The sequence below is a fragment of the Misgurnus anguillicaudatus genome, chromosome 7 (genome assembly GCF_027580225.2).
Source record: "Misgurnus anguillicaudatus chromosome 7, ASM2758022v2, whole genome shotgun sequence".
Lineage (NCBI taxonomy): Eukaryota > Metazoa > Chordata > Actinopteri > Cypriniformes > Cobitidae > Misgurnus > Misgurnus anguillicaudatus.
In genome coordinates, this window is record NC_073343.2 from 36,309,022 (window position 1) to 36,333,066 (window position 24,045).

General features: G+C 37.8%; 4 protein-coding genes across 6 annotated transcripts; 2 read left to right on the plus strand and 2 right to left on the minus strand.

Annotated features, from left to right (window-relative positions):
- Positions 1 to 429: 429 nt before the first annotated feature.
- acp7 (acid phosphatase 7, tartrate resistant (putative)) lies at positions 430 to 6,157 on the minus strand. Of its 2 annotated transcripts, none has more exons than XM_055172871.2 (14): positions 6,007 to 6,157; positions 5,815 to 5,878; positions 5,485 to 5,609; positions 4,719 to 4,919; positions 4,169 to 4,351; positions 3,884 to 3,909; positions 3,645 to 3,742; positions 2,566 to 2,628; positions 2,315 to 2,429; positions 2,120 to 2,233; positions 1,975 to 2,041; positions 1,740 to 1,807; positions 1,581 to 1,652; positions 430 to 1,431 (listed from the first exon to the last, which is right to left on the minus strand). In XM_055172871.2, exons 3-14 carry the CDS (start codon positions 5,585 to 5,587, stop codon positions 1,228 to 1,230), a joined length of 1,314 nt encoding a protein of 437 aa, XP_055028846.2. In that variant the 5' UTR covers positions 5,588 to 5,609; positions 5,815 to 5,878; positions 6,007 to 6,157; the 3' UTR covers positions 430 to 1,227. The 2 variants fall into 2 exon arrangements, with proteins under 2 accessions (XP_055028846.2, XP_073725943.1); XM_073869842.1 differs by having other exon boundaries at positions 5,485 to 5,687.
- A 1,331-nt stretch (positions 6,158 to 7,488) lies between these two features.
- emc7a (ER membrane protein complex subunit 7a) lies at positions 7,489 to 10,978 on the plus strand. The gene is made up of 5 exons (XM_055172589.2): positions 7,489 to 7,869; positions 7,990 to 8,109; positions 10,089 to 10,227; positions 10,308 to 10,388; positions 10,513 to 10,978. The coding sequence occupies exons 1-5, from the start codon at positions 7,628 to 7,630 to the stop codon at positions 10,684 to 10,686; spliced, it is 756 nt and encodes a 251-aa protein (XP_055028564.2). The 5' UTR covers positions 7,489 to 7,627; the 3' UTR covers positions 10,687 to 10,978.
- A 110-nt stretch (positions 10,979 to 11,088) lies between these two features.
- On the plus strand, positions 11,089 to 13,699 carry LOC129417762 (fibrinogen-like protein 1-like protein). The gene is made up of 3 exons (XM_055172588.2): positions 11,089 to 11,306; positions 11,398 to 11,528; positions 12,239 to 13,699. The coding sequence occupies exons 2-3, from the start codon at positions 11,405 to 11,407 to the stop codon at positions 12,931 to 12,933; spliced, it is 819 nt and encodes a 272-aa protein (XP_055028563.2). The 5' UTR covers positions 11,089 to 11,306; positions 11,398 to 11,404; the 3' UTR covers positions 12,934 to 13,699.
- Positions 13,700 to 14,430: 731 nt separating this feature from the next.
- chrm5a (cholinergic receptor, muscarinic 5a) lies at positions 14,431 to 19,750 on the minus strand. Of its 2 annotated transcripts, XM_055172587.2 has the most exons (2): positions 19,462 to 19,750; positions 14,431 to 16,201 (listed from the first exon to the last, which is right to left on the minus strand). In XM_055172587.2, the coding sequence occupies exon 2, from the start codon at positions 16,170 to 16,172 to the stop codon at positions 14,757 to 14,759; it is 1,416 nt and encodes a 471-aa protein (XP_055028562.2). In that variant the 5' UTR covers positions 16,173 to 16,201; positions 19,462 to 19,750; the 3' UTR covers positions 14,431 to 14,756. The 2 variants fall into 2 exon arrangements, with proteins under 2 accessions (XP_055028562.2, XP_055028561.2); XM_055172586.2 differs by lacking the exon at positions 19,462 to 19,750 and having other exon boundaries at positions 14,431 to 17,156.
- Positions 19,751 to 24,045: the final 4,295 nt, after the last annotated feature.

Here is a 24,045-nt window from a genome sequence, read left to right on the forward strand (position 1 = left end):
TAAGTATTTGTCTGACCTGATTAACCAGTACACCCCTACAAGAGCCCTTAGGTCTGCTGACCACTTACTTTTAGTTGTCCCATGAGTAAAGCTGAAAAGCAGGGGTGAAAGAGCATTCGCTGTTACAGGACCGAAACTCTGGAACAGCGTACCACTGTACATCCGACAGACTCAAACACTTGCTGGTTTTAAATCTAGTCTAAAACCATATTACTATAGTCTGGCTTTTGACTCTATGTGAGAGTGGTTTTATTGTCTTATTTATTGTTGTATCGTTGATTGTTTGTATTATTGTTATTGATGTTTGACTGATTCGTGTACAGCACTTTGTTAAGCCTCCACGGTTTAAAAAAAAGTGCTTTATAAATAAAAGTTGATTTGAGAGAAATGATACAGCCACTGTTATTCTTGAGCAAGGACATGCAGACATTAAATCATGTAAGGGTTTAATCTGCTGAGACATTTGATACTGATCAACAGACAAACACAACACGTCTCAGATGAACATTATTGAAAACCCAAACAAAAAAGCACACACAGTAAAATACTGAATTATGAATGCACATCGCACTGGCCATTACATTCACAAGTCATAAGTATATAACAACAATTTACGATTAACTAAATAGTAAGCTTTATAATTGTTAATATTCTGTAATAAGACCAATTTATGATGTGTGTTGTCAACAAATGGATGCAGCCTTTTGTTTGAGAAACGGCCAGCATTTCAACCTCCACAAGAAATCTCGTGACATAATTAATTGTGTGAGACATATTTAATCTTGCAGAATGTCATCGCACGAGATCTCGTCACATTTCTTGGACTACAACAAACACAGAGATTGTAGGCAACAGTTAACTTCTTAATTGTGTTCTTAAATGAGATTGATTCAGAAAAAACTTTAACTAATCCATGATTTCTGCAGAATTTGGGCTAACAACATGATACTCAAGTACATAACACACAGCAACATCTTAAATGATCCATCTGATCATTTAAGAAATCAAGTAGATCTGTTATCTGAAGTTAAATCATCAGCAAAATAAACATAAAGATAAAAAAATTAAGATGATCTCAGCCAAGTCTTTCCATTAACTGACAAATCAAATCAGTTCCCATAAAATCCCAAAAGAGGTTTTAATGCCTGAGGTTGATCCTGAAGAGGTTGGTCGTGTTTTTTAAGGAAATGATGACAGAGCGTTTGATGGCGTGTGGGTCATGAATCTTTACAGCCACGCGTCCGGTCCGTGTACTTCCTTTACCAGCGTGATCTGATCGATGACTTTACCATACTGATCATCAGACACCTGCTCCAGATGAAGATGTGTAGAGTTGATCAGCTGCATTCGTGTGTAACCGTAATCTGTGCTTCTGAAAGCGCTCCAGCAGCGAGGTTTAGGAATAAATCCATCATGTTTCTCTCGACATCCCTGAGAAAGAGAAAAGCAGTCGCTCATCACTCAGAAAACACAACTTATCAACATGAAAGCTTCTGTTACAGACCATCAAATTCAACTGTGGGAAACATTTCAATAAGATATACAAGAAGTGTTTGTGTGTGTTGAGTGTTTTGACTCACAGCAGATCCTGTGATTATATGTACAGGTGCTTTAGGATTGACATACGGTTCTTTAAAGCTTCCATTATACACCTGAAGTAAACACACATCACATCACAATTATAACACAATGTCAGTGGATTAGAGTAAGATTTGATTGACATACAGTAAAGTAGAGACCTTATAATCATATACAGGCCAGAGTCGTTCATACGTGTGTTCATGAGCCCAAAGCTCCAAATCGACTCCTACAAAACACATCAGAGCTCAGATTAGATCTGATATTCATGTAGTCGCAACTCTCTGACGCACAGCTTTCATTGACGACAGATTACATTCATGCGACTCAATCCATCAGTTCATAAGGCAAGATGTAGTTTTAACAGCGGATCTCTCCTGCTGATAATATCTTTACCATACTGATAGAATAAATCCTCCAGTCCAGGAGCGCTGGGTTTCGTGTCATTGCGTCCACGCCGAACCTGAAACAGGACGACTGGTCACATGAGATCTCATGAGATGATCTGTCTGTTTTAATCGGACCTCATTCAGACACATACATAGCTTTCAAAGCGAGTGCAGTCGTCTCCATCATCATTGGAGCAGTACATGGGTCTGTGAGCCATAGTGATGATCCACGGACGTTCAGATCTCTGATCAGGACTGTTTGCTTCCTGAATAAGATTCATCGATAACTAGAAGATGAAAACCGTCTCACAGTAAAATCAATAGAAGCTGATCTATTGGATTGATACCTCGAGGTCTCTCTTTAGCCACTCGTACTGTCTGAAGAGAAGATCCAGACCGTATTCCAGATAGAAATAAACTTCAGTAGAGAATGAGATGATATGAGCAGGACCAATGTTCCAGCTACAGCCATAAACAAACATCAATCTCATAATACAGTAACAAAAAAAAATCAAACAAGGTTAGTTTGTGTGTTTGTCCACACACAGCACTGCTACAAAACTCCTCATCATTTAGTAGAGATTGTGTGTTTGTGTACCTGTACCAGAGATTCTCTGTGTGTCCAGGCATACTGAAGCGATATCTGTAGTGAGAGAAGTTACTGGAAAAATACAAAACTCACATCAGTCATCTTACCGAAATACATCAAGAGAAAAGTCAATACAATGAGAGATTCATTCTTGTGGAAAAACACAATGAGTCAAACTGATTCATTACAACAATAAGAGATCAACATCAAATGTAAAACAGAAGAAAGATTGAATGTTTTATTTGGGTCATAAAGACGAGTGCTGGTCAGTGTTAGATGATGTGTGTCTGTATTCAAGGTTAATACAGTGTTGCAGTTGCTCACGTCAAAGGTTAAGAAGATGAAGAGTTCAGGATCATGTTTACTGATATAGATGAGGTCATACTGAGGTTGTAAGGTCAAATCTTTTAATGACATCATAAACTACTTCAGTGAGAGTTTATACTGTACTGACCCCTGCTGGTTAACACTAAAACAGACATGACGGTGATCACTCATGATGATGTTTTATCAGATGATGTTTGACATCCATCAGGACACAGCTGGTGAAGTGTAAAGCTTCAGTGTGTTTCTTAAATCAAGTGGAAAATAAAAAAAACCGCCCATACTGTGAGATTTGTCAGATTTCATATCAGAAATGTAAGATTTGATGGGTGACTCGTATACAGAGAAGATAAAGAACAGAGAGAGACTCGTGGCCGGCAGGTGTTGATGAGCTGAAATAGTCGTGAGGAACTGAAGCAGTAGATCACAGTGTTTCTGTCAATGACTCTGAAGTCATGAGCATCTCTGTTTATCTAGACATCATAAGAAACCTCTGACTGACACCACGTCACGTGTGATAGTCTCACACACATCTCATCTCATCACTATAATGTGCAAACATCTGAAAGATCTGATGATATTTTACATCAGGAAGAAATCAGCATAAAACAAAGTCTGCTGTGAAAAAAGCTGATTTGTTTTGTCTAAGAGACAGTAGCAACAGTGCTGCAATGCTAAAAACATTTGACTCCTACACTCAATACAAACTTATATTTAAGAAAAGGATTTATAATAAAGTGCATTTAATTGTAATTGTAACTTACTATGACCATTCGTGGTTACCCGGGCACGTCATGTAGGGTGTGTATGCAGCAATGGACTCAATCTGTCTCATAAACTCATCACCAATCCTGCCATTGTCCTGAGTTCACACAAATGCATGCACATGCACACACACACACAATCGCAAACACACACGCACAATGGCAAACACATAAACCTGAGTGTGTGGATAGATCTCTGATGACTGATTTATAAACCCGAGTCTGTTGGCAGATCTTACCTCATGCATGTCATAGGCAAAGTCACCTGTTAAAACAACCATACACTGTAATACAGTTTGAGAGTACTGACAAACCTCACAAACTATAATTAACTTTTCTTGGATAAGTATGTAATTTGCATTTCTAATGTGCTAGTCAAAATTGTACATAAGCAAGCAATCATCCCTGAACATCCTTCATAGCACTCTTTACACAATAAACACAGCTCACAGTTTCTTTAGAAACGGCATAAATCCTGTGGTCATGTATTATACACACTTATAAGCAAGTGTTATGATTCTCACCGATGTGCAGAATAACATCGTACATCCCCATCTGAGTTTCTTTCTGCAGTCGACTCAGAGATTGAGGGTTTTCATTGCCCATGTCACCAAACAGAGCAAATCTGGGACTAAAACTCAAGCTTTCATTCAGAGATGTGAAAGAGAAGATATCACTCCAACCAGCGTCACTGCCACAGTGATACACTGAAACACAAACACTTTTAATGATATTTTACTGTACATCATACGAGTTTATCTTACATGAACTACATGAAACATGTGAGGAGGGTCTCCTGCTTCCCCGCTACAGCCGGCCAGCGGGTGGAGCTGTACTGCTAAATCATGTGCACCTGTTGCTTGTTATCTCTCCTTTTTTAAGTTTGGTGTTGAATGTGTTTGAGAAAAGATTTCTGTTTGTAAATATTGTTTTCTATTTGTGTTCTCAAATACATCGTTACCTTAAAACTGCAAAAAAAACGGTCTAATTATTCACATTTTAAATTAAAAATGTTAAAAATTTGGTTTTCACTGCTTCCTCCTTTTTGTCATGACACCATGACAAACAGATTACCGTAAGCTGCCCCTGGTCTCAGATCAGACAGCATGACCCGGTGAATGTATGTCGTTCTGTTCTCTGGTCCTCCATCAATAAAGACGCTGTAGTTTCCCTTCATCTCGTGACTGAAGAGTGTTTCACCCCACAGATTAAACTCCACAACGCTCTCGGTCTGATTGGAGGTGGACCACGTGATCACCATTGAGTTCTTTACACCTGACAATAAAACTTTTTCATCACTAACTCAAACACAATGAATCTGGTCCATGCTTGAGCACAAATATCAAAAGAAAAATTCAATATTTTGTATACTTACACCTATTATTTGAAACTAGAGTTTAAGATTTTGTGACATTACCCCCTATATATAAATTCTCATCAGTTTTCACTCAAATATATTATTGACTAATTTAACTCAGTAATACATCACTTTTAATTACTCAATTTTAGGTGTTCTGGGTGTGTTCTCACTGTACATCACAACAAACCCAAATACATTTCTGCTCATTATAAAATAGCCACTGCTATACATCATGTGTTATTGAAAACAGAAACATTTCCTATAAAACAAATGTCAGGTATCGTGTTTGATTTATGTAACAGAATGATAAATGTGTGATGTGACAACTGAAGACAAACATGTTTACTGCAGATGTTTCTCATCACAAAATGTATTTGGTCAATGAATTCCTACATTTCACATAAATAAAGTTTGTTACCGTCATCATCTCTCGTCTTAATTTAAATGAAGAAGACTCAAGAGATGTGTCAGATATCTCACCTGGATATGAGATGTGCACCTGCTCAGGTTGAGTTCCTATCGGTGGCACAGAGACAGCAGCAGAGATCAGACCAGAGATCAGACACTGAAGCAAAAGCGCCATGTTTCTCCTGATCTTCAGCAATCTGTGTGATGTATCAGTACAGAGTCTCATCTGATGCTTTATCAGACTGTCATGTGATGAACACTTAAGTTTGATTGATCTACACAAACACACAGAAACTGATCTAGAGAACTCGTCTGGGATCTGTACAAGGGCTGAGAAACAAACTAGACACAAAATATCTGCAATACTTCCATAAACTTGACAATAAGTGCTGAATTCTTTACCTCAGTCACATCAGCTGCAGTGTGCGTGTGTGTGTTGTGTTTATTTCATTGTGTGGAGAAAAAGCTGTAAACAAAATAAATGAAAAGAAATGGCACGATGACAAACTGAACTTAAGAAACAAAACATCAACTTCAAGATATTTAAAACATCGAAACAAACATGATTTAATAGCATCGGCTGCTTTAACACACCTGATGTTTTATTGTTGATAGATTTGAAAATTTCAAATAAGTTTGAGCTTCAGGCAGACGAGCGATCACATGATGCTCTTCCTGTGTCACATGACCCACTGATCACCTGACGTGACGTCACGCTCGTCTATGGTTGGTGTACACTGCACGTCTGCAGAAATGTTACATTGTAGCAAAATATTTCATTCATAAATGTAGATTCTTTAACCCCCCCCCCCACTACTTATTGTATTCATAAATGATTTAAAATGTTTTTCCAAAGCCCTTATAGTAAGATGAAAGGTCAGAGTGCTATAAAGCTGCTTAATTTTTGGACATCATTTGATTTATTGTGATAATATTTATCTTTATTTTTTTTCTTTACTCAATATTTAAGTTAATGTAAATTATAATTTCAGATTTCTATTAATTGATTTTCTTTATTTTTTCTAAACAATTTATTAGTTATACTGTGTTGAGCCTGTAATACTTATCTACACTGTAAATGTATATTTGCCTTTGTTGTTAATATAATTTTGTATATAATACAAATAAAAAACGTCTGCAGAAATGTTTGTTAGAGTTCATATTTTGCCCAGCATTAAACTTTGTTTTTTGAAAATATTTTATTTGTTTTTTTTCTCTTATGATATTTCATTACAAATTATTTGATTAATGTGCAAAGTTTAGTATTCATAAATGTAAATATTGTGATTATAAACCATTATTCCGTATTTTTCTATTAGAAGTTAACCTGATAAACAAAAAACTGCTAAATATATGTTTTTATTTAATTCTTTTCGCCTGGCTAATGTAAAAAAAGTGTTGAATATGTTTGATTCAATAAAAAAAAAACGTGTGCAGAAATGTCTTCTAAAGAGTTCAGAACCGATGAATGATATCAACTCATACTCTTCTTAAAAAGGTATTAAAAAATTAGCGATGGGAGAAACGAAGCCTTGGATCAACTGAATCAATTGCTTCGCAAAATTATTCACTGTTTCGAAGCGCTCGAAACACCCTACACGCTGGCGACACCTGCTGGTCAAAATGTGAAAAGGCAAGGAGATCTATGCCCAAACGGATTGACGCCTACAAATTGTAAATATGTTATAATATAATTTATATAATATAATTAAAATATATTATGTAAATAATATAATTTATTAAATCATTAAATGTCATATTAGTATTATTGTGGTATGTCAGGTGATTACATTGACCTAACAATATTGTTTAACAAATCCCCAAAGCCTTGATTTTTATGTCACTCCCAAAAACTTTTCACATGTTTTAAATTATTAAAACAACTCATATTACAACAATATTTTGTCATTTATGGCTTTTATATTGAATACAAAATTGTATTTACAACAAAGGCAAATGTATTAATTCTAAATATAAAGACTGAAATAAGAGGTTCAACACAATATAACCAAAAAGCATATTCATAGATAAAAACAGTAAATAAATGTTATAATTTATGTTTACGTGAGTAGCACGTGTTCTGTGACGTCATCGCCGGGCGCCTGTCAAACTTTGACAACTGACGATGCGAAACTGTAATTTATATCTCCTTATATTTGACGAGTGAACGCGTTCAAATGACCGATAAACAGATAAACAGATAATTATTTATCCGATGAAGATGCGTACGAGTTATTGTTTATGTGTTTGTGTTGTGTTGTTCGGGCTTCACGTGAGCTTCTCTCATGACACGACCCGTGCAGATATAACAGTACAGACCGATGAAGCTGATCTGAGATCAGAGGATGTAAAGGTTCAGCTGTTTGGTCGAGCTGTGGTACCGGGTGTCAGAACCCTTGACTGGATCTCATCTGCTCAGGTTCTGCTGGATGGAGGCAAACACGTGGGATTCCTCAGGTAAAAAAACAACACGAGAGAGAGAGAGAGAGAGAGAGAGAGAGAGAGAGAGAGAGAGAGAGAGAGAATTCAACACAAAATAATACATCACAGTAATGTGTGATGACTGCTCATGTGTAGATGTGATGGAGGCTTTACTGTCAGTGATGTCCCGTCTGGATCATTTGTGCTGGACATCTCCTCTCCAACATACAGATTTGAGCCCGTGAGAGTGGACATCAGCAGAACAGGAAAGATCAGGTCAGGTGTACTAAACATTACAGTATTTACCTGTCATTGATATAAAAAACACAGAACTGAGTCTAAAATATCATTAGAAAGCTCATGGGGTTCAGCTTTTATAATATGACTTCTGTTATAAAGTGAAGCTTGAATGATATAACTTTAAAGAGCATCTATTACATTGCTAAAAACAAGTTTATTTTGTGTATTCGGCGTGGTTTATGGTTCAAATCACATTATTGTCCACATACTGTACGTTATTATTGCTCCTCTATGCGCTGAAACACGTTGATTTTGTACAAAGATCATTGTTCTGAAAAGCGCTGTGTCCTCTGATTGGCCAGATAATCTGTACCTTGTCATTTCTCTGAATACCTCTGACGCTCATAACCATGTTTGAAAGATTAGCTCCAAATGCAGTATTGACATGAGTTACAGTTTTTTGCAGATGCTGGGACACATTTCTCAGTGCTTGGGTCACTTTTGCAAAACTCTTCTTCACACAGTTCTCCTAACAAACTTTCAGCAAAGCAGTTCATTTCACATTCAAAATGCATTACAACGACCAAAACACTTTATTCAAGTCTCAAATCAACTCATTCTTTCAGAACACTAGCAAAGGTTGACAGCCGACAAATACACTTTGTCACCCACAAAACAATGACCTAAAAAACACTAACAACATACAGCATTATACAATGTTTTCTCTGTTTATAATTCACTGCAATATATCTTACTGGAATGAATCAGAATTCTTCAATATTTTATATAGTTTATTTTTAGTTTTTTGCACTCCAAGTAATTCCAAAATACAAGAATTTGGATACACACCATCCACTGATACAGATAGAATAGTAACGTTAATCTACTCGGTCTTCTCCATTTGGCCATTTGTTTTTTATAGCATTTAATTTTAAGATTTATAATATACTTCATTAAAATATTACTGTAGAAATGTAGCAAATTACTGTCTTATTCAGTTGTGCATTATGTTATTGTTTTGAACAGAAGTTTAACAGTTTTGAAAACAGTATGTAAGCATGTGCAAATTGGCCTGTATGTATAAAGAGTTTTGGCAGTTGTTGTGTCTGAGGCCTAGTCCACATGGACACGGGTATATTTATAACCAGAGTTTTCCCTAAAAAAAATCCCGTCTACACATGCTCGGTTTAAATTAAATATCCATCCACACGATAAAGCAAAAGCACACAATCAAGCGCTGTCAAGAGCATGCCACACCAGCAGGTGGAGATATAACCCAAATCGTGTTTCGTTATATAGTGAGATAACTGAGCATCTATCTGTATACATGTTAGAAGCCCTGTTAGCACAGTTATTATTAGCAAGATACGTCCGCCATTGCACAGAATCATCAACAAAGCAGTCGCGGCGCACAATCTTGACGGATAACGGCGCACACTCTGATGTCGCAAGGCAAAACCCCCGTAGTTTTACTCTCTACACGACACCACTGTAACCGGGTTTCTTAAAAAGCTCACCCTGGCCGGGGTTTTCAAATATGCTCGGTTTCAGTGCCCTGATATTACGGCCAAACCGCATGAAAAAACTCACAGTTATAAAGATACCGTGTCCGTGTGGACTAGGCCTGAGTGAGAAAAGAATTCATGAAATTTGAGAGATGTAGTCATTGAATGCATTTTGTGCCAAAGCAATGATAATTGATCCTCAGTTTAGCCAACATAGACTTCTGTTGTGCTCACTGTGTGAGGAGTTTTGCGGGGGTGACCTAAGTGTTGTGAGATGTGTCCTAGGGTCTGTAAAAAAACTGTAATATTGTTTTTACTACCTTGTCAATATGAGCCGAATCTGATCCAGAAAATGCAGATGATCGATCAACTTTACCAGCGCAGCACATCATTAACATGTACTAATACACACTTACACACCAAAGTATAAATAGGTGCTGTTAAAAGATTTAACATGAAACTAAACAGTTGGTCTTTGACTTTATCACACGTCGTGTCTCGGTCCAACAGAGCTCGTGTTGTGAACTATCTGAAGACATCAGAGGTGATCCTACAGCCTTATCCTCTTCAGATGAGATACGCTGGACTTCATTCATACTTTATAAAGCGAGAGACCTGGGGCTGGTCAGATTTCCTCATGAATCCAATGGTAGGCCAGACGTCTAAACACATATTTAGTGCTTTCATCATAATGGATCACCCCACCTGTCTCTCTCGTCTTTCTTTCAGGTCTATATGATGGTTCTTCCTCTTCTGATAATTGTCCTTCTTCCTAAACTCATGAACTCCAGTGATGCTGAGATGAGAAGGGTATCCACTTCACTTTGTTGAAACTAAAATGAATTGACGGTTTACTCGACTGAAACGCTTTGTTGACCTTTTAACAATTCAATCATTTAACTGTAATAATGTGATATATTTGTTTTATTTCAAGGAAATGGAGCAGTCTATGAACATGCTGAACCCAAGCCATGAGCTTCCAGATGTTTCTGAGCTCATGACTAAATTCTTCTCTCCACCCAAAACTCAAAGGAAGCCTGTACCTGTACCTCGGGTCACAAAGGTTGGAGCTGCGGGTCAAAGGGGTGGAGGTCCGAGACGGAGGTAATGACCGAATAAAGGAGACTGATATGAGGCTGATGATGTCATCTTTGGCGTGGATCTTATTTTAGTTAACCCTAACCCTATTTATGTTCATATTTAAATAAGGTCATAAATTATCATCGTTCTTCTACTACTGTTTGTTCCTGACTGTAATTTGCATAAACAAATCCAGTGTACTCATGTTACACTATTAAAGTTTACACTGTCTGTAAATAAAAAGTCTCGTTTAAAGAAAAGAAATGAGATAATATTTATTAAAGTTATTTAATGAGAAACAAATAAAAGTCTTTCTCAGGTCTCGTGTCTTTTTATTGAATAAGTACTCATAGCGTCTGTTGTGTGTTTTAGTCAAATGAATCTAAATATAGCTGTGTGTTTTCGTGTGTGTCCGTGTGTGTGTCTGTGTGTCGGGGAGAACATTACAACAGCGAGTCAAAGGCTGAAATAAATCAGATAAAATAAATCCAGCAGATAAAACATTGGTACAGTATTTAGATGGGGCTGAAGTCCAGTGCTGATAGTGCCCCAATGAACTCTGGGATACAAGTTGACTGTTTGGATCTTTCTTATTAAATTCAATAGTACGCCAGTATCAGTCTGACGCTCACGGCTTGGATGTGAACGGTAAGTCATTTCCTTTACATTTCATTTCCTGACTTTTCCTAATGTTGTGCTCATTTTAATGCTCTTTAGTGTCTCTCTCTGTCTGTCACAGATCAATCATGCTGATGTTTTGGATTTTTGTGTTTCTGTTGGCATGTGTTCAGACCGAACCATTACCTGCCAAAAACATCCATCTGCTCGCCCCAGAGGAGCACAAATTCATCCTTAACCTCGGACAAAAAGGTTGTTTAGAGTTTCACATACACTACAGTAACTTGAACATCATACAAAAATTGACCCTGTTTATTTATTTACAACGTCAAATGTCATCATCAACTGCGATTTACTGTAAACATTTATCGACAAACAATGAATGACAATATCATTCTGCTGTTATAGTTTTTCTTCTCTGTTTGAATTTGAAAAGCATTCACATGTTTACATGCAAATGACATGATAAGAGATATTTACTGTGGTAAAGGTCATAGGTCAAATACAACAGAGGGTGTGTTGTGTTCATCTCTGATAATCAGTTGGTTAACATTCATTGACTAGAGATACAGTAAACAGCAATAGTGAAGTGTGTGCTGAATCTATTAAAGGGGACATGTGATGAAAATCTGACTTTTTTCCATGTTTAAGTGCTATAATTCTGTCAGTGCTTCTATCAACTTAGAAAAAGTTGTAAACCATTCTCTGCAAGCATGTGAAAAAATATCTCATTGAAATTTGGCTCCTCGTGTGATGTCAGCAGGGGATCTTATTATAATAATACCGCCCCTTAATCTGTAAGTAAATGTAAGTCTGCCGAATACTTAAACATCAGTGTATCCTAATGTGACGTTCATCTAAACGAAAAAGGATTAAATACAGCTAGGCCGTAAATTGAGGTCAGTGAGGTCAATCGATAAGGAACAGAAACGTAGAGATGTAATCGGTCGTTTGTTTTTCAGAGATTCCCACAGACTGTCACGAGCTGTGGCAGGCATCAGGTGGGCGCGCACGAGACGGCGTGTATCTCATTAAACCCACGGATGCGCCCATCGCCGTCTACTGCGCCATGCACGAGGGCGGCTGGACGGTCATTCAGCACATCACGGTCAACAGCACCGTGGACTTCGACCGCACCTGGGACGAATACAAGCGCGGATTCGGATCCCTCACCGGCAACCACTGGCTGGGCAACGACTACCTGCACGAGCTCACGGGCGGACACGTGCGATACAAGCTCGCCGTCAAACTCGTAGACAAAGACGCCGTGACGAAGACGGGCGAGTACGACCCGGTGCTGGTGGAGAACGAGGACGCCCAGTATCGCCTGCGTCTGGGTCTCTTTCAGGGCACCGCCGCGGATGCTCTCACCATGGATACGGAGAACTATCTCCATGACAACCAGAGGTTCACCACCAAAGACAGAGACAACGACAACTACTTCCAAAACTGTGCCCGACTGGAGTTTCAGGGCGTGGCGGGCGGAGGCTGGTGGTATGACGCGTGCGCGGGTGCCAATCTGAACCGCAGGAATGTGATCTACTGGCAGAAAGATTGCAACAAAGAGCATCTGTGTAAATATGCCTGGATGATGGTGAAGCCTTCAGATCAAGTGAAGCTTCAGCCTTCAGGAGACTGCAAGAAAGATGAACTCTGATTTCAGCTGAAATACTGTAAAATACTGCCGAGGCCAGAGATTTTAAACTGAGCGGACCTCAATGCCTACTCTTAAATTACATCATTTTACATTATAGGGCGGATTGCATTACGTTTTTGAGTTATGGATCGAATCATTTTCGGATTAGCCGAAAGGAAAATGAGGAAAATGAAATCAAGAAATTATAAGCATATGAAAATAGAATAGAAGAAAGTTATAAAATAAAAAATAGAAAACCGAAATTAAATCAAATGAATAATAGCACTGTCTTCTTCATTCTATACATTAAATATAATTCATCTTTTGGAAGTGATTTTCCTCTGTTGTTTGTTTAGCAAATTTATGAGAGTACTGCCACTTTAAGACCGGATAAACACGGATCTATGTAAATATAATCCTATATGAATAGTTATTTATTTCTGAATGAGCGATCATTATTACAGAGATTATTATCATTTATGCTTGATTTCTTTTGCTTTTATTTTGTGTCTCTTCTGTGCCAGTGCCACCCTTGCCCTTATGCCACCTCACCACTGCTGAAGAGATAAAGACCATTATTAACTGTATAGTACTATAGTATTATTATCATCAATACTTTATTCAGTGAGCAGACATTTAAATACCTGGAGGTTTCATGAGGCAGATAAAAACAGACACAAGTCATTAAAGATGCTTTCAATCCATCAAACATGTAGTACGTTCTAATGTTAATGATACATTTAGTTGTATATTTACAATAAATAATGTCATAAGCACCTAAAAAGTCCTATTGCCGTTTCATTAACTGTGTGTTTTATTTGAAAAGCAGAGGTTGATTTATGAGCTGGGGATACAGCGATGTATAATGAAAATGACCCAATGATTTACTTCCCTTCAAGCCATCCTCCATGAAAATGATTATCTTCTTTCAGACGCACACAATTAAAGTTATATTAAAAATCATCTTGCTCTTCCAAGCTTTATAATCGTAGTAAACAGCGATCAGGGAACAACTTCTCACTTTGAAGCCCAAAAACTGAATCCACACATCTCAAGTGGGTTAATAAAGCCTTTTTGAGGGTAATCGATGCGGTTTTGTAAGAAAATATCCATATTTAAATCTTTATAAATTATAATAACCCATTTCTGATAGCAGGCGTCCTACACTGAAACTCTGGTGAATGCAGCTTGGCTGCTAGGGAAGCTAGTTATTATAGTTGATAAAGTTGAATATTTTTCTTACAAAACTGCATGGAAGGATGGATGCACTTTTTTGGGATTCCAAGTCAGAAGTTGTTCCCCTTTTACTCTACGGTTATAAAGCTCGGAAGATCAAGGAGATTTTTAATATAACTTTAATTGTGTGCATGTGAGTGAAAATAATCATGTACATGGAGGATGGCTTGAGTAAAGTGTGAGTAAATCATGGGGTCATTTTAACATCAGTAAATAACATGAAACACAGCAGTTTCTCCAGAGACTTGATGACATCTTCAGGACACTGGTGTGAAGTTTCTGTTCTCATGTTGTTTTAAAGCTCAGTCTCAGTAATGGCACATAATGTGACAGCAAACTCAACAGTAGGCACAAATCATCACAGACCCAAAAATATGATGGTGTGTTTGTTCGGTAGACATGAAACTCAATCAATAGAGGTGTTGTATTCATCTAAACCAGTGGTCACCAACCCTGTTCCTGGAGATCTACTGTCCAACCCCGATCAAACACACCTGAGCCTGGTAGTCAAGCATTTCCATACCTAACAAATTAAAGCCAGGTGTGTTGAACTAAACTATGCAGGAGGGTTGATCTCCAGGAACCCTGATCTAAAGTGTTCTTGTCAGTCAGGTTAACTTGTTGTTGCTAACTGCAGGGTTTTGTCCACACCAGTAAAGTTTCTCCTCGACTCTTCTCTTCCTCCACTGACACGAGAGCAGAGTCCTGAAGGTCTTCTGAAAGGTTTTATTACAGAGAGCGTAACACATGGGATTCACTGTACTGTTGACATAACACAGCCAGTATCCCAGATGCCAGAGTGCCAGCGGGATGCAGTCGGAGCAGAAGGTGGAGACGAGCACCATGATGTTGTAGGGCGTCCACGTCAGTATGAACGCCAGTAATATAGCGCTCAGAGTCTGTGCGGCCTTCCTCTCTTTGATCAGCACCATCCTCTTCCTCTTAGTCATCATCTGGCTTTTCGGTGTGGGCTTGGAGGAAGAAGGCGAGGACGACGCGTTCACAGACTCGGCGGATGAGAAGGACGAGGTCCCGGCTTTCGTGTCACCGATGGCGTTCTGCTGCGGACTGTCGTTCTTCGAAACCGTTTTAAACTTGTAAGAAACACCTTTCTTGCTTCTTTCTTTGACTGAGGGAGAGAAGACGCAAAGATCTTTATTGTAGCTGCCGCTGGGTTGGGTCTCGTTACTCTCCTGTTGTTTGTAAACCGAGCGCTCGTCGTCTTCAGAGGAGCCGTAGCTGTTGAAGTTGGCGAGTCGGTCGGTTTTTGAGCGCTCGTCCTGGGATCCGGTGGTCGGTTTGGGCACCGGGTGATGGGAGGAGGACCTGGAGGAGTCCATGCCCCGAAGCTCAGCCAGGTCTTTAGTGCGCCTCTCGGTTTCTTTATATATCCGACAGTACAAGATGGTCATGACGGACACGGGGATGTAGAAAGCTGCTAGTGCCGTACCGAAAGTGATGATGGGTTCAGAGAAGAACTGGATCTGACACTGTCTATCAGGCACCGTTCTCTTACCTACAAAGTACTGCCAGCACAGGATAGGAGGAGCCCAAAGAACCAACGACACCAGCCAAGCCAGACCGATCATGACGCCCGCTCGCTTGGGCGTTCGCTTGGCTCGATACGTCAACGGTCTCGTAATGGAAAAGTATCGATCGAAACTTATGACCAGTAAGTTCATCACGGAAGCGTTGCTGGCCACGTAATCCAGAGCCAACCACAGATCACAAGCTAAACTACCGAGAGCCCAGTAACCCATCAGAATGTAAGAGGTGTAGAAGTTCATGGAGAAAATGCCGATGATGAGGTCTGCGAAGGCCAAGCTCAGCAGATAGTAGTTGTTAACTGTCTTCAGCTGGCTGTTAACCTTAAAAGACAACATCACCAGGACATTTCCAACAATCGTAACGAAGCTGACGATGGCGGATACGGTCGCTATGGTGACCACTTCCCATAGACTGTGTGTGACCAGGTGGACATCTGAGACGTTTCTGCTGATGCTTGTGTTCCCTGCATCCATCATCAAATGAATCAGCTCAATAAGGTCATCGCCTAAAGAAAACACAAAGTTACACATCATAGGAACATTTCTGTATAAATAACTCCATATACAGTAACACAAGAATATATTTACATTTAAACTTCGTTTTTAAACCCTCTCATGATTAAACGTAGTCACTGTGTCAAGCATCGTTCACAAATCTTAAAAAAAGTCCTAAAATAATCTGAAAAGCCTTGTAAGAGGTTCATTTATTGAAACAGAATCTTGTCATCATCATCATCATCTCACTAAGATAAGTAATAAATGATGTCCATTTGGAAAAATGCTTATAGTTCAACCAAACATGTAAATTCAGTCATTGTCAAATTCTGTCAAACATGTATAAATTTCTTTGTTCTGATAAAAACGATGGAAAACTTGGGTGGAGTGATTTGCTCGCAGCACCCGAGAAGCCCCTGGTGAGGAGCAAAGAGTTCGGTCAGAGTTGTGCAAATCACTCCGCCCCAGTAGCAGTGCTTCGTCTTCAGAGAATATAGTTCCCAGTATGTATACTGTTAAAAGATCGCTGTGTCTCATATCACCTTGTTATTTGTACACGGTGTGACTATACAAATCACAACACAGAAATAGGAAAATGTTCCCATTATTTTGTCACTTATTGGGAGCAGTTTGCTAGCTGGAGCCATGCATTTCCAGTCTTTGTGCTAAGCTAAGCTAGCGGGGGCTGCGTCAGACAGAGTTACAGCACGCACGAAGATGAGAAAGGTATGTATAGACTTATCTAACTCTGGGCGATACAGTGAATAAGCTAAATTCCCAAAATCTGGGTGTGTTACTTTAAAGTCATTGTTGTTGTTGTTTTTAAATCATGAAGTGTCCTCTAGGGGGCAGAAGAGCTTAAATCAAAGTTTGTCACAGTGGGAATTATGGGCCAATTCCAAAGGGCGTTTTTTTGAGAATGGGACACAAGATGAAATGTTGTTTGAGATGAAGAGAATATGAAATTGTTTGTCATTGCTCCAGTTGTCAAGAAGATTTTAAATGGCAACCACATTATGATGCTGACTTCACCTTACAGTAAACAATATTACACATAATCAGTACAGTAAATAAATCATAAATCTGTATGAAAGCTGTCATGAGTAAATCTGATCTCTATAATGAACTCTATGTAGATTATAGGAGAACTGAGTGACTGTGTGTTTGTACATCAGAAACTTTCAGATATGACACACGTGATCTGGCGTGATGTGAAGGACATCTGTGTCGTCTCTCTGGCTTTTTGTTTCCAGGGAAACAGAGGAGTGATTTCTTTTAAATGACAAAGCCAACATTATCTGAACCTGAGACAAACCTGTAGAGATGTTTACAGCACATACTGTACATGACATGACACGTGTAACTGAGACCTTTATCACTAACTATCTAGTTAAGTCTGACTACGACAGCATACCGTTTCAAAAACCTGTGAATCTATCACATCATTTATAATGTTTCAATCATTCATATATCTTGAGATGCTGTCTGTCACTGTGAATATTTTCATGACAGATGGGAGAAGTAAAGCGCTGAAGTCAGAGATATACAGAAGAAATGTCCTTGTGAAAATCTTTCCGTTTATGTTTCTTTCAAAAGATCTTTGATGTGAATCTATAAATCATTTGGCTATTTAATACACATTTTAAATGTCAGATAAGTGTTGTGTGACTTTCTGCTTGTCAATCATTATTGGATGTAAAGTTAATACATTCACAGAAAATTCACAACTCTTTAATAAACGGTTCAGTTTCTAGAAACGATCACTTGTGTATAAGGTTTATGTGTGTGACTCATGAGTCTAAATGGTTTGTTTTGTGTCCCTGTGTTTAAATATTGAGTTTCATGTTGAAATGGTTTTGTATTTGATTAGGAATGTGAAAGATTGTTGTTGTGTTGACAGTCGGTGGTGTGCGCAGAGGAAGTAAATGAATAAATGATGACAGTGTGATGTCAATCACAGACTCTTTATCTTCTTCAAACTTCATTTCTTCATTAAAACTCAACATTTATAACTGGGAATGATGCTTGTCTGTACTGTCAGAATGTTAGGATGCTACGATTGGTTGCAAATGTGTTGCTATGTGGTTGCTATGCTGTTTGGGATCATTTCTAAAAGGTTACTAAAACACTGCATTTCAGAACAAAATACTTTAATAAATAAACCAATTATAAAAAATACATGACTACAATGACACCACAGATGTATTTAAATATGGGTGACATATTGTACATTGAAGTATAATGGGTCTGTAGTCTTAATTCTGCATTTTGTGTTGTGAGATTCTTTTAAAGGTGCCAAAAATGCATTGTAATAATCTGTTAAATTGTTCTAATGGTTAATTTGCAACCCAAGGATTTGTCTTTATAATGAAATGGTCTATTATTACCTTATTTAAAAGGGTCATGAATAGTAATGTTGAGCTCTGCTCTGATTGGCTGTTTCTCCTTCAGTAGCTCTGTGTGTGTGTAAACAGATCTTATGTTTGAGTTTTGAGAAATAATCAATTGTTTAGAGATTGTTAATGGACATTTCCGAGTGATAAGTTTATAGTATTAACTAGCATATACCGCTACCTCAGCAGTCATAACTTTGTTTACAGCATTGTAACAACATTGTAATTAATTTAATGTTGGGGTGAACATCTCAACTGTTACATCACAGTTGGTGTTTTGTTGAGATTGGTCTGTTTTCTAGCGGTCTTTTGCAATTGTGTTTGAGGCTCATGATATGTCATTACCATGTACACAACTTATTATTCATCTATGCCAAGGTAAATACAGTTTTTTATTTTATGGCACCTTTAATATTTTTGGTGATCTACAAACCTTACATGTGCAGTGTATTGTTGTTGTGTCTGCGATGCATAAGAATCAACATAAAACTTTCAGTGCATCCATTCGAGATCAAATCATGATTTTCTGCAGCATTATAAGATGTTTTGTGCTGTTTTAGGTTCAACCGCGATGTTAAGACAACAGATGGGCTCATTCAAGCAGAAATTCTTCATCTTTTACACTTCTAGTCCCCATTTCAACAAACATATGTTGTGTTGTGTTGTACGTGCATATGATCCTTGTTCACCAGTTACACCAGAACCAAACCAGCATGAACCTTAATAGAAGTACACGCAGGTCCACGGCATCACTGCCCTTCAATACTGAGAAACAAACCCCAAAAATTCTCTCTGTTATCATTAAAGTAATAACGAAACTAACCTATAAATCTGTATCAGTCTGTAATATCATTCAAATGAAACGAAGCCATACTTACAGATGAAACTCCACTGCCATAGTAGTGTGAGAGAGTAAACATGGTAAATAATCTCCAGTTTTACTTCTCCAGCATCACAAGCATGTCTAGATGTCAGATTATAAATCCAAATGTTTTAGCCAAAGCTCTGCATTGTTTGGTAAAGCACAGTAAAATAACATTTACTACAGTAAAAGTGTTATTCCAGAACATCAGATTGAGTGATGCAATTAATCCTGAGACATCCGGGAGCCTGAATGTTGTGTAGGAATGAACTTTAATCCACTGACTGCAATAAGAGCTGCATGTGTAACACAAGCACTGCTACTCAATGATGCTCACACTGGAGGGAGAGAGAGAGACAGAGAGAGAGAGAGAGAGAAAGGAGGGGAGAGAGAGAGAGAGAGGTCAGTCAAACATAACTAGCTGGTTAATGACATGTCCTGTCCTAAGCTGCCCAGACGCATGAAGAGATAAAGAAGCAAGAAAAGATTGATTTGTGTTAAGGTGTCACTCATTCATTCTTCTCTTCAGCGCTGTGTGAGCTGATAAGAGATATTAAACACACAACTGACAGCGTTTATCTTCACATAGCAATGTGACCAACACAAAACTACACAATAATAACAACTGCCATTCATCATGATCTGATTCTGATGTTCTTCCACATCTGCACAAGTGTTAAAACATCAACACCACCACATCTTACAGCTATCAGAGACAATCCATTAAACACACCTAAACATAGAGTAAATACTTCAGATCAGATTCAATAATAATACAGCTTTGTGAAGTCTTTTAAATCTCAATTATAATCATCATCATCATCATCACAATAATATGATGAAGTCTTAAACTTCTGCTATTGTAGATATAAAGCACATCAGATGTTTTATTGCTCCAGAGGTGTTTTTTATTTCTCTTAACTATGATGAGAAGTGAAAGAATCAAAAGCAAATGTTGTTTATATTTGATCAATAATGTTTAAATGTGACGATATTACAGCATTAACACGTGACAATATAACTGTGATAGTCAATACAGAGATCTAATCAGGCTTTGTTGGTTGTTCATCTATAAATCCTTTTGAAATGTTTATTGAAACAGTTGTTTTGTTTTGTGTTGTTTTGTGTCTCTCACATCATCAGAGAGTGTTTTTCTCTTCAGTTTAATCTGGGGTTTACAGTTTAATCTGCTTTAATTCATAAAGACATCTGTCCTCTCTTCACATGCACACAAACAAAGATAAACCCATTACATCTGTCTCTACTGTAGATAAATGAGAGGTCAGACAGCGTCTCCTCTTAATAAACCGGCCGACATTCATCACCAAAATGAGAGACATCAGATTAGGAAACGAATAATGTAGGAACATCCTCGACACTTTCTCTTTTTGTATATGATTGTGTTGATTGTGAGACGTCACGGCTGTGATGTTTTCATGTTTGAATGTTAATATGACTGAACTTTAGTGTGTAAATAAAGCAGACAGACTGCAGACGGTCAGACTCGACTGCATGGAGCTGCGCAGACGGACACAAATCTCTCGAGCTTAGAACCGTTCAGATCATTCTGTGACATCAGCACATGTGTCACCTGACATCTCACTCTGCTCATCTATTGGCTGATGTGTTCTTAATGAGGACTTTATTCCTGATGGTTATGTGAATGATAACATATACAGTCAGGTGGGCATCAGTGTCCTGATCAGGATTTATTTGTGATAACAACCATCTAGATCAGGGATGGGCAACTTCAGTCGTGGAGGGCCGGTGTCCTGCAGAGTTTAGCTCTTACTATAATTAAACACACCTGAAGCAGCCAATTAAGGTCTTACTAGGCATACTAGAAACTAATTCAGGGGATCTGTTGGCACTACTTAATGAAATGCATTGGTGCAAGTTAAAAATTAATTATTGATTTAAGGAAACATTTTAAGTTGCAACGTTTTTAAATGAGTTGTCCTGACATAACAATGGTAATACGTACATCAACTTAATAGTGTGTGTAACTTCAACTTAAATATCTGTGTAAAGCCCGGAATACACTGTACGATTTTTTTCACACTGTGCGTCATGTATCGTTTAAACTCGGGCACGAGAGGCATGTAGACTGCACGATGATGACACGGAAGCTTTGGCGGCAGCGTCACACGTTGCGCAATGTCACCAGCATGCGCTCGTGGTACACAAATACCGGCACGCAGGTCGTAGTGCAAACACACTGCGCGGTGATCATGTCGAATTTCTGACACTGTCAGAAAACTATCGTATATAGGCTATCTTTGGACGCAAGACCGGGAAAACGGCCGTCTTTGAACCTCTCTCATTGTACGACATAGGACCACTGATGAAGAGCCACGATAACAAAAATCGAGGCGATTGTTTCACGATGGCAATCTTTCGTCTGGGACAGCCAATAATCGTGCAGTGTATCCCGGGCTTTAGTTTGTTTAAACCATTAATTAAGTTGTACTGCAGTTATTCACTGTCATTTTTTCAAGTTCAGGTTTTTGGTTCCCAGCATGCCTTGCATGGGACTTGATAGTGAGAGTAAATGTATATGATGTTATTTTATGCATTTCTAATCAAGATGAAAACATGAGAAGACTTCTTAATGTTTAAAGTACTTTTAAAAAATCTTTTATTCCAAATGCCATTAGTATTCTTAACCAAACTAAGGGACAACAACAAATGAGTTATCTTTATGTATTTAAGTATATTTATTTCCATCATGATATTTTACATTGTATATTTATTACTTACTATTTTTTATTTTCTTTACAATTTTTTAAATGTTGTCTGTATGTTTTGGTGAAATTTCCACCCCGGTGGACAATAAAGATTTATTCTATGTCTATTCTATTCTATGTCTATTATATTCTGTTCTATTCTAAGTCTATTCTATTCTATTCTAAGTCTATTCTATGTCTATGTCTGTTCTATTCTATTTTATGTCTATTCTATTCTATGTCTATTATATTCTGTTCTATTCTAAGTCTATTCTATTCTATTCTAAGTCTATTCTATGTCTATGTCTGTTCTATTCTATTCTATTTTATGTCTATTCTATTCTATGTCTATTCTAAGTATATTCTATGTCTATTATATTCTGTTCTATTCTAAGTCTATTCTATTCTATGTCTATTCTATTTTTATTCTATTCTATTAATGTTCTGTACTTTTGGTCTTGAAAAGTGTTTCCGTTATGTTGTCGTGTTGAAGAGTAGAGACTGATTGAGCATTATCTTACATGCTGTTTCAATCAGAAGGCATTTTAATAAAAGTGCTAAGAGTGGTTGTCTTTTATAAAGGTGTTGTTCATTTATAAAGGTAGAGTGTTTTAGTAGTTTTGTGTGAACCAGTGTGTCCACGATTCAATCAAATTTTAAATGTGAAAAACAATTTAGAATAACCTCATTTTTATGAATGATTAATAGCTTCTAGTTTTAACTCAATGTTCTAAGTACATCCAAGTCAATATAGTTTGTTGTAAGTTCATTACAACAATTCATTCATTTTTTAAGTCCAAGCAATATTTGTGACTGGGGCAGTACTTTAATAAAGATCCTAACATGTAAGATTTAGTTAGACATGTTGGGTACAAGTATTTACCTCTGAGGTTATTTGCACTAAAGTCCAGTAGTAATCCAGCTACAGAAACAATCAGTTTTACAAAGTCTTAACCCGAGCAAACAACCTGGCCCATTTCACTCCTCTCGTCTTTTTCATGTAAAAATGTCCACATCCAGTGACCCAGATTTCCACATGATGGATTTCATTTCATCCAGATGTGTTGCTCTGCAGACTGAAGATCAGAAACACTAGAAGAAAAGTGGAAGAGGTTAATGTGATGTTTTCAGAAAGTAAATCTCTCTCTCTGCGTTCATTGATTTTTATGAAGGTCTTCATGTTTCAGTTTTGAATGAACAACAAGAAAATATATTAAAGTCCTTCATCTTTCTCTGAAGGCTCAGAGTTAAATTTAGCAGGCCAAACACCGGACACATGAGCGCTTCTGAACACCTGAGCTCACTGATGAGGTCACCATTGTGTGATGTCATCTCTTTGCTGGTAAATATGATTTTTAACTCCTTATTTTCACAAATTTAACACTTAAAGGGAACATAACAATTCTCTTTGATGTTTTATTACTGCCTGTTATGTGTGATCATGTTTTCTAATATCTATGAAATATTTTCATCTGTCATTGATTTACTGTATCCGACAGTTTACTTTCATTATCTCTCATGTGCACACACACACACACACACACACACACACACACACACACACACACACACACACACACACACACACACACACACACACGTCACACCTCCTGCATTATTCACATACAGCATGTTAAACAAACAAACACACTAATGAAGTCATATAAGCTGTTAAATGTAAATTCATTTAGCACATGAAGCAAACTCTGTGTGTTATTATCAAGATGTTAAATGCTAAAGATCTATCAGACATCACTGAAACCTCAACAGAAACTTCTGATCGGAGATCAATGAACAACTTTGATGTGGATTGGAAAGAAAAGCATGAAATCTTTAGTTTGTTTATTTGAAGTGTTGAGCAGTTACGTGTGTTT

Bases quoted from the DNA above. Each gene is read 5' to 3' on its own strand.
- acp7 (XM_073869842.1), bottom strand. From the start codon at position 5,638: ATGAGACTCTGTACTGATACATCACACAGATTGCTGAAGATCAGGAGA. The intron at 4,920-5,484 runs GTGAGATATCTG...TTTTATTGTCAG, and splicing joins GGTGCACATCTCATATCCAG to GTGTAAAGAACTCAATGGTG. The intron at 3,743-3,883 runs GTAAGATCTGCC...GTGTGAACTCAG, and splicing joins TTGCCTATGACATGCATGAG to GACAATGGCAGGATTGGTGA.
- emc7a (XM_055172589.2), top strand. From the start codon at position 7,628: ATGAAGATGCGTACGAGTTATTGTTTATGTGTTTGTGTTGTGTTGTTC. The intron at 7,870-7,989 runs GTAAAAAAACAA...GCTCATGTGTAG, and splicing joins AAACACGTGGGATTCCTCAG to ATGTGATGGAGGCTTTACTG. The intron at 10,389-10,512 runs GTATCCACTTCA...TTTTATTTCAAG, and splicing joins GTGATGCTGAGATGAGAAGG to GAAATGGAGCAGTCTATGAA.
- LOC129417762 (XM_055172588.2), top strand. From the start codon at position 11,405: ATGCTGATGTTTTGGATTTTTGTGTTTCTGTTGGCATGTGTTCAGACC. The intron at 11,529-12,238 runs GTTGTTTAGAGT...TTTGTTTTTCAG, and splicing joins CCTTAACCTCGGACAAAAAG to AGATTCCCACAGACTGTCAC.
- chrm5a (XM_055172586.2), bottom strand. From the start codon at position 16,229: ATGATGTGTAACTTTGTGTTTTCTTTAGGCGATGACCTTATTGAGCTG.